The sequence below is a fragment of the Lactuca saligna genome, chromosome 6 (genome assembly GCF_052625555.1).
Source record: "Lactuca saligna cultivar CGN05327 chromosome 6, ASM5262555v1, whole genome shotgun sequence".
Lineage (NCBI taxonomy): Eukaryota > Viridiplantae > Streptophyta > Magnoliopsida > Asterales > Asteraceae > Lactuca > Lactuca saligna.
The window spans coordinates 18,026,752-18,035,862 of record NC_136422.1 but is presented as its reverse complement, the minus strand read 5'-3'; the positions used below and the strand labels follow the sequence as shown (position 1 = coordinate 18,035,862).

The 9,111-nt window shown below is 36.3% G+C and overlaps 2 protein-coding genes across 2 annotated transcripts; both read left to right on the top strand.

The window, feature by feature from the left end:
* On the top strand, positions 1 to 4,217 carry ACX1 (acyl-CoA oxidase 1). Its single transcript, XM_078959431.1, has 15 exons — positions 1 to 153; positions 252 to 416; positions 881 to 989; positions 1,084 to 1,145; positions 1,353 to 1,562; positions 1,692 to 1,779; positions 1,898 to 2,060; positions 2,146 to 2,344; positions 2,448 to 2,645; positions 2,752 to 2,883; positions 2,985 to 3,102; positions 3,210 to 3,320; positions 3,418 to 3,487; positions 3,569 to 3,752; positions 3,842 to 4,217. Exons 2-15 carry the CDS (start codon positions 279 to 281, stop codon positions 4,049 to 4,051), a joined length of 1,992 nt encoding a protein of 663 aa, XP_078815557.1. The 5' UTR covers positions 1 to 153; positions 252 to 278; the 3' UTR covers positions 4,052 to 4,217.
* A 1,698-nt stretch (positions 4,218 to 5,915) lies between these two features.
* LOC145000766 (sphingomyelin phosphodiesterase) lies at positions 5,916 to 8,860 on the top strand. The gene is made up of 4 exons (XM_078960039.1): positions 5,916 to 7,511; positions 7,635 to 7,784; positions 7,860 to 7,976; positions 8,056 to 8,860. The coding sequence occupies exons 1-4, from the start codon at positions 6,045 to 6,047 to the stop codon at positions 8,647 to 8,649; spliced, it is 2,328 nt and encodes a 775-aa protein (XP_078816165.1). The 5' UTR covers positions 5,916 to 6,044; the 3' UTR covers positions 8,650 to 8,860.
* The last annotated feature ends 251 nt before the right edge of the window (positions 8,861 to 9,111 follow it).

Genomic DNA, 9,111 nt, shown 5'->3' with positions numbered 1-9,111 from the left:
ATCGTCATCAATGCAATAAATGAAATGAGAAAAAGGGTAGATAAATATGTCTGTTGTGTTTGTCTAGGGACTCGCAGTTGCGATTTCTACCAAGCGATATCTCTGGACTCCGCATATCCCCCTTTTTCTCTTGGTGATCATCAACCCATTTAGGTAACGAAAGAATCCACCTAATTTATAACAACATTGATCATAAACTTTTCTTTTATTCTTTTATGTCAGTTTGATCTTGTAAGATTTTGATTTTCCAGGGATTTCCGTTTTCATTTGAAGAAGAAATGGAGGGAGTGGATTACTTGATTGACGAGAGGAATAAGGCGCAGTTCGATGTGGAAGCCATGAAAGTTGCTTGGGCTGGCTCTCGTGAAACTCTTGAAGTATCTGATCGTATGGCCAAGCTCGTTGCTAATGATCCCGTATGATTAAGAATTCACTTCAATTTATGTTAAATTGCAATTTCGTTTATTTGTAGATGAGATTTAGGGTTTTGATCGTGTTGTTTTTCGGGGTTATTTATTTATTTTTTTTTACCCGTGTTATATGATCCCTTTAACTAAAGTCTAGAAAGTTCATGATGCAATCATTGGTTCATGTTCTTTTAAAGAAAATTGAACTCTTCACTTTGTCTGCTTAGGCTAAGCAGTAAGCACACACGTACATGTCCTGTATAATTTTGATTTCACTTCAGTTACTGTTAAATTGCAATTTGGTTTCGTTGTAGCTGAGATATAGGTTTTAATTGTGTTGTCTTCAGGGGTTATGTGGTTCTTTTACTTGTATTATATGATTCCCATTACCCAAGTGTAGAAAGTTGATTATTCTTTCTTTGAATTCGTGTTCCCTTAAAGAAAAAATGATCTGTTCATCCTGTCGTTTGCAGGCCTTTGAGAAGTTTACCAGACCTATGCTTGGTAGGAAAGAGTTGTTCAAGAACACACTTAAAAAAGCTGCATATGCATGGAAGTTGATTGTTAATCTTCGCCTATCTGGTAATCTTTACTTTTAAGGAAGCAAAGCTGACTATTCTCTTCATATAACACTTTCACCATTTTCACTTGGCAATGCATTTTTTGTTAATCTCAGAAGAAGAAGCCAAATGTTTGCGATTTTATATCGATGAGCCTGCTTATACTGATCTTCACTGGGTAAATTCTTGTCCTTCCCAACTCCCAAGTCTTAGTTATGAACATGCTTATGGATGTTTGTTTGGAGATTTTCATTTTCTTATCAACTACAAGTGATAACTTTCACATACAATGGAATGGATCTATGTGCCTTCTGAAACTATATAGATGGTTACTTACTTTTATCTTCAATGATTAACAAAAAGATTGTGCCCTATGATTTCTTAGGGAATGTTCATCCCAGCTATAGAAGGACAAGGCACTGAGGAACAAAAACAGAAATGGTTGCCATTGGCCCAAAAGATGCAAATTATTGGTTGTTATGCTCAAACAGAACTTGGTCATGGCTCCAATGTGCAAGGTCTTGAAACAACTGCAACATTTGATCCCCAAACAGACGAGTTTGTCCTTCACAGTCCTACTTTAACTTCAAGCAAAGTAAGTTATACATGAAATGGATTGTTCTTTTATAAAGATCCCCCCTTTTTCTCTTTGTTTTTCCACTTTTTGATATTTTTCTTATTTTCTAATTCGACTTTGCTTCCACTCTCTTAATCTTTTCTTTAGTGGTGGCCTGGTGGATTGGGGAAAGTGTCAACACATGCTGTCATTTATGCTCGACTCATAGTAAATGGTCAATTCCATGGAGTTCATGGTTTGTGCAGATTACCATTTTATCTTCTGCAATGATTTCTTACATCAATTACATTTCTAAACTTTCATCATTTCGTGGAAACATGAAGTTGCTCATTATTTACATTATTTTCTCAAAGGCTTTATCGTCCAACTAAGGAGCTTGGAAGATCACTCACCTCTTCCTGGCATTACTGTTGGTGATATTGGACTGAAGTTTGGAAATGGAGCATATAACACCATGGACAATGGTGTTTTAAGATTTGATCATGTGCGTATACCAAGGAACCAAATGTTAATGAGGTAAATAAGTAAACATATCCACCTGTCTTACTTGCATTGACTTGTAGTAAACTATCTGAAAATTTAATTTTTTTGATTCAATCAGGGTGTTACAGGTTACAAAGGAAGGAAAAATCAAGCAATCTGATGTTCCTAGACAACTCATTTATGGGACAATGGTGTATGTTAGGCAAACAATTGTAGCAGATGCTTCCAAAGCATTATCTCGTGCTGTTTGTATTGCCACAAGATATAGTGCTGTTCGCAGACAGTTTGGCTCACGTAATGGTGGGCCCGAGACACAGGTTATTTAAAAAAACTTTCATTTTATAAAATGATTCTTCTGTCATAACAAAGGGGTCTAAAATCTAAATGATTGAAGATGTTGGATTCGTTTATTTTGTTCAGGTGATTGATTATAAGACTCAGCAAAGTAGGCTCTTCCCTTTGTTGGCTTCTGCTTATGCCTTTAGATTTGTGGGGGAGTGGTTGAAATGGTTGTATATGGATGTGAAGCAAAGATTAGCAGCTAATGACTTCTCAACTTTGCCTGAGGCACATGCATGTACTGCAGGGTTGAAGTCCTTGACAACTACTGCTACAGCTGTGAGTGTTTGATTTGTTTTTTTTATATAGTATGAGTATCCTATTTTCATTTCTCCTTAAATATTTAGGTTTAATTTGATTTGTATATGTAATATGTTGGTTTCAGGATGGAATTGAAGAATGTAGAAAACTATGTGGTGGGCATGGGTACCTTGTTAGTAGTGGGCTTCCTGAACTATTTGCTGTTTACATTCCTGCTTGTACATATGAAGGGGACAATGTTGTCCTTCTCCTACAGGTAATGTGAAAACTGAAAAATGTGTTGATTGAGATTGAGATTTTATTTGATGACATTAAAGGGTAAAAATTGTGAAAGTTAAAATTTTGAAAATTTTGAAGGTTGCAAGGTTTTTGGTGAAGACAGTTTCGGAGCTTGGGTACAAAAAGCCAGTTGGGACAACAGGTTATATGGGACGAGCAGCAGATCTGCTGCAAAATAATTGTGCCATTCAAACTGGTAAATCCACTCCCAACTCTTTTTTATAATAAATATTTATTTAAATTTATTAGTGTTATTGGTCAATGAATGAATGACTTATGATCTTTAATGGGAATGGGATGCAGCTGGGGAGTGGCTAAACCCTGATGCGGTTGTGGAAGCATTTGAGGCTAGGGCTGCTAGAATGGCTGTTAGCTGTGGTCAACGGTTAGCCAAGTTTGAGAATCCAGAAGAAGGTTTGGCTTGGCTTGGCTTCATGATTCATATTCATATCCATATGTCTTTATTGTATCATGCAGAAAAAGGTCAATTCATGTGAATTTTGCTCTACAGGTTTTGCAGAACTAGCGTCTGATCTAGTGGAGGCATCAGTTGCGCACTGCCAATTAATTGTTGTGTCCAAGTAAGTTTTATACAAATATTTTTGGAAATTTGCCTTTATTTATTTCCTTCCATTTTTTCTCAAATATTTATTTACTTTCAGGTTCATTGAGAAACTGCAGCAAGAGATCCCTGGAAAAGGAGTGAAAGAGTCGTTAGAGGTGTTGTGTTATGTGTATGCATTGTTCCTTGTTCACAAGCATCAAGGTGATTTTTTGGCCACTGGGTATCTTACCCCTAAACAGGCCTCACTTGCTAACGATCAGCTCAGAACTTTGTACTCTAAGGTTTACTCACTCTCATTCATTTATTTGTCTATTTATATTATAAAGTAGTTATAAAACAAAACTAAAACTCCAATGTATGTTTATGTTAGGTGCGTCCAAATGCAATAGCGTTGGTTGATGCATTCAACTACACGGATCACTACCTGGGTTCAATTCTTGGGCGTTATGATGGGAATGTGTATCCCAAACTGTATGAGGCTGCTTGGGCGGATCCTCTCAATGATTCGGATGTGGCGGATGGATTCCATCAATATGTCCAACCAATCCTCAAACAGAAGCTGCACTCTGCTAAGCTATAATACTAATAATATCATAGCAATTGCTGCCGAGTGTTTAGGCATTGTTTTAACATTCATAATGTGCGACTAAATTAGTTGTTAAAGACTTATGATGCATCAAAATTATGTATGTATGACTATGAAATTTTACTTGTTTTATTTAAAGGAAGGCATTTTGACCTCAAAAGTTTTTTTCCTTTCCCAAGGCAAACCAGGAACTAAAAAGTAAAAACATCGTACCAGAAAGTGGATATATTCTATGCTTTCAATCGCTATACTGTTTTAATAAAAGGTACCCATGATATTATCTAATTAATTATATCTATATTAATTACTAATGTCGGTGGCAGTTTCTATTCATAGTGGGTCCATTGTACTTTTAAAAGTTACATTTTGTATCTTTATTTCTTTTTTAAATATTTTGTGATACAAATGATATTTTTTCCTGAATATTATTTAAAATGTGGCTTTTAATCCTTTCATTTTCAACTTTATAAAATATCATTTCCGTCCTTTCATTTTCAACTTTATAAAATATCATTTCCGCTCTCTCTGTTTTGTAACGATCCTATTTATCCCTCATATTTATCATTTTACGTATAAATTTGAAGTGGTCAATTGTTTGACATCAATTTAGAACTGTAGTTCTATAATTAAAAAAAACTTACTTGTTTATTTTATGTATGTATTTATACATTCGAGTTTGTTTATGTTTCGATGCAATTTTTTTCATGTTTATTTGTGTGAATAAATTTTTGATTATTTGAACTTCCGTTCGTTAACTTTAAAAATAGAAAATTTACTTACTTTTATGTTTGTGTCATTATAAATTCTAGTTTCTTTATGTTTTTGTTTTTACTTTATGTACGTTTCTTGCGTATGAATTTAATCATATATAATATGTTTTCATTCAAAGATATATATTGGAAATAGTCAATGATACCCATTTTGTATGCTTATTTACCAATAAATGCAATGATACCTATTTTTTTTATCGATACAATCATCCAAGTTCAAAAATCAATTGACACCGACACAATGCGTGGTAGGCAAAATCCTAGTTATTACTTAAATTCCAATATTGTTTTATTGTTAATTTGTTATAAACCCAACAAAATTTGAAAGTGCATTGATATTTTAAGGGGGTGTTTGAGATTGTGTTTAAGAAAAATCCTTAGTAAAAGTGGTTAGTAGTTTGTGGTAACAAAATAAATTTTTTAAAAAGATATTTGGATTAATTTATGTAATGACAAAAAGTTATACATTATTAGATTTTTTTTTGTATGGCAAAACTAGTTAGAGCAGACGGTATGGACATTGTGGCGTGCTTGTTGTGCTGAGTGACACCCTCAACGACGTCGTGACGGAGAGAACAACCCCCCCTCCCCTTTCTTGTTGCATCTTGTTGTGGTGCTTCTTATTGTCTCCATGACAAGAAGAAATGAGATCTTTTATTGGTTGCCAAATTATCCCTTTCTATCTCTCTCTTCTTAACATGGTGTTATAACACAATGAACATCACCCCTCTTCTTGTTGCTTCTTGTTATAACACCAACACAACAGACTCATGCCTAATGGTCTTATAGTTAGGAAAATGAGCAAATACTAAGATATTAAAAAGAAGTCAAAATGACAAAACATTTTTTTAAAATTTTCAAAGATCAGTTTCAGACTACTAACGCAAATAAAAAAGTATAGATATAGACCCAATAGGCCAATACTTTACTAAAAATAAATCTTTCCCTTATACTTTGTATTTTGTAACTTTGCTAGAATGTCGCATATTTATTTATTTTATAAAATCACACGTACTTAAGTTGAAAAAATGGTCTTGAGTGGGACCCAGGTCATCAAAATCACAAGATCCACGCTTTCAACACCACGTACACACACCCCTCTCTCCTTCCGCCATCTTCTCAACCCCGCCATTTAAATCTTCAAAATTCCTCTTCTCTCTTCTTCTGCCCTAATCTCTTCATCATCTTCACCTCTTTCTCACTTACGTTTCACCACCATGTCACACTCGTATGCAACAGATGCCCAAACAAAATCCGCTGACCTCGCCGCCACAATCGTCATCTCCTCAACACCAGAGCAAATTGCCACCGCTTGCGCCTCGGTGGAGTCCTTTCTACACAGGCACTCACCTGACCAGTCGCGGTGGTTCTTCTCCATCACTTTCCCAACCCTAATTTGCAAAATTTTCGGTTTCGACGAACAGAAGCCCCAAAACCCTAACGGTAACGGCTGGATTGACATTTTAGCGTCAGCCAATGATACGGAAATCTCTTGTAAGGTTTTTGACCTCCTCTCTCCGACTGGCGTTTTAATGAGTTCTGTTACAGCTGTTGATCGGTTATCTCTTGTTAAATATGTTTTCCCAATTGAACGGTTGCCTGAATGGGTCCGGTTGACGCTACAAAACGGTAGGGACTGTGGTGTTTTGTCTGATTTATGTCCTTTATTCAAAGGGAGGCTTAAGGATGGAGTTCCGTTTCAGGTCCAGTTGAATATTTTGGAATATTACTTGTTTTGGTTTGCTTATTACCCTGTTTGCAAAGGAAGTTCTGATAATCATGTCACTGTCAGAACTAGCGTAAGCAAAAGGTTTAGGTTAGAGAATTGGGCTTATAAATCGATTCCAGTCTTTGGTAGTGCTAGTAAACCACGTGGAAATGAGCAGAAGAACAGCGACAATGGTAATTTGTATATACGGCTTTTGTGTGCTTATCTGCGTTTCTTTGTACCTTTGGGCGATTTGAATGCTCATTCACCTTACCGAAGTTCATTGTTGCATTACTCTTCATCTTACAATATTTGCGTCCTTGAGAATGCTGAGTTTTTTGTTCACACGCTTATACATTTCTGGATTGTGGATAATGATTTCTCACCTTTGTCGGTTAAGCAATGCAAGTCATTTGGTGTTGAACTCCCTCTTCGGTCTATCTTGGCTGAACTTCCCCCCACAGATGTTTTGGGTGAAGTTGCCAATGTGTTTGTGAAATACCTAAATTCGAGTTTAGTTCCCAATGGTGTTGAGGGATGTGATCAGATGGAACTTATTAAAGCTGCAACATGGAAGGGTGCAGGTTCTGTTGAATTGAATTCTAGGGAGATGTTTTCTTCTGTAGGATCTATTGGTTATTGGAACAGTTGCATCCAGAGGCCACTCTACAGATATATTTTGAGAACATTCCTGTTTTCCCCAGTTGACACTCCTGTGAAGAATGTTTCTCAGGTGTTTTCCCTTTGGGTTAACTATATGGAACCATGGGCAGTTAGTTTGGATGAATTTCCTGAGCTTGATGCGAATACAGTTAATATGAAAAGAGATTGTAAACCACATGAATATTCATCCTCTTGGCAAGGCTTTGTGTTATCAAACTACCTTTTCTATAGTTCCTTGGTTATGCACTTCATTGGATTTGCTCATAAGTTCATCCATACAGATCCAGAAGTTATAGTGCAAATGTTATCCAAGGTTTGTTTGTTTCCTATTATCTATTACAGCAACCCTTTTGCTCATAAGTTCATCCATAAGGAATTATATTCAACTACAAGTGATCTGCAACCATGAGCACTTACCCAACTATTGTTTCTTCAGGTTATAAATGTATTGACATCATCAAGGGAGCTTTTGGACCTCATAAAGAATGTAGACACTGTTTTTCATTCAGTTCCAGCAGCAGGATCATCCAAATCAATGCTTAATACGTTATACAGATTTGTCCCTTCAATCCGTGAACAGTTGCAGGTAAGTTTACTATATAAAGATGACAAGGGCATTTGCGTCTTTTTACAACCTGTTTTGATTTTCTTAATGTACTAGGATTGGGAGGATGGCTTGTCTGAAACTGATGCTGATGGCTCGTTCTTACATGAGAACTGGAATAAAGATCTGAAACTATTCAGCACAAGTGAAGATGGTGGACAACAACTTCTTCAGGTTTTTTTTTTTTTTGTCTTTTCCCTTTTCTTCCAAATTAATAATAATTACAACTTACCAGATTAAGTTGTTTGTGCAGCTGCTTGCTTTGCGTGCTGAGTCGGAGCTTCAAGTTATCTCAAATGAAAACATTTCAAACAAGTTACAACTTGTAAAGTCTGTGAAGACCCAAATGGGATGCCTATTTAGTGGCAATGTGATAACATCATACTCACAATGCAAACAATCAGAAAAAGAAAAACATCAGGAGATATTCCGGCCTAGAACTGGTGGCAACCGCCAGACAACAGATATAAGATACAGAGGTGACTGGATGAAGAGACCAATCTCTGGTGATGAGGTGGCATGGCTGGCCACTCTTCTTGTGAAACTTTCTGGGTGGCTGAACGAGATTCTTGGGCTGAACCACTCATGGGAGAATGGTTCCACCAGCAGCAGTACCACATATGTGGTGGTTTCTGGTGGTGGTGGTGATGTGTATGGAGTGAAGGATACGATGAGGTTGGTGGTGGGTGGGGTGATGACATTTTATCGGGAGGCAGTGAAGTTTATGAGAGAACATGGTATGAGGGTGAATTTGAGAATGCTTGCTTCAAAGAAAGTGGTCACAGTGCTACTTATTGCAGTTGCGTTCACTCTACTCAAGAGAATGTTTTCCAACTTGCTATGTTAGAAACATAATCAATCACAAACATGGACCTTGTGTTTCATCTCATATAGATGATATGTGCAGTTTTCCAAGTACCTATAATACTTATGTAAATTAGTTTTTTTTATTTTTCTAGTACATCATAGTTTTGCTAGAAACAGTACAGCACGTTGATTCTCAAACATACATCGCATTTTTCATACTTTGGGTTCAAAATTGGCTGCTCTTGTGTTTACTTTAGCGTCTTTTACTCTCTGTTATTACTGCTTTGGTGGAGAGGTATGTATGAGGTGAATTTTAGAGAGATGTAACTGTAAGAAAAAAGGTAAGAAAAATCAGGAAGACATTGGAAAATAAGAAGACAAGGAAAAAAATGTGGGTCAAACAACAAATGCAAACTCAGAGAAAGAGTAGTTTTGACTGATAAGAAGAGGAAGTTAAACTAAGGGATCGGCTAACATATTTTACCATTTAGACACCCTAATT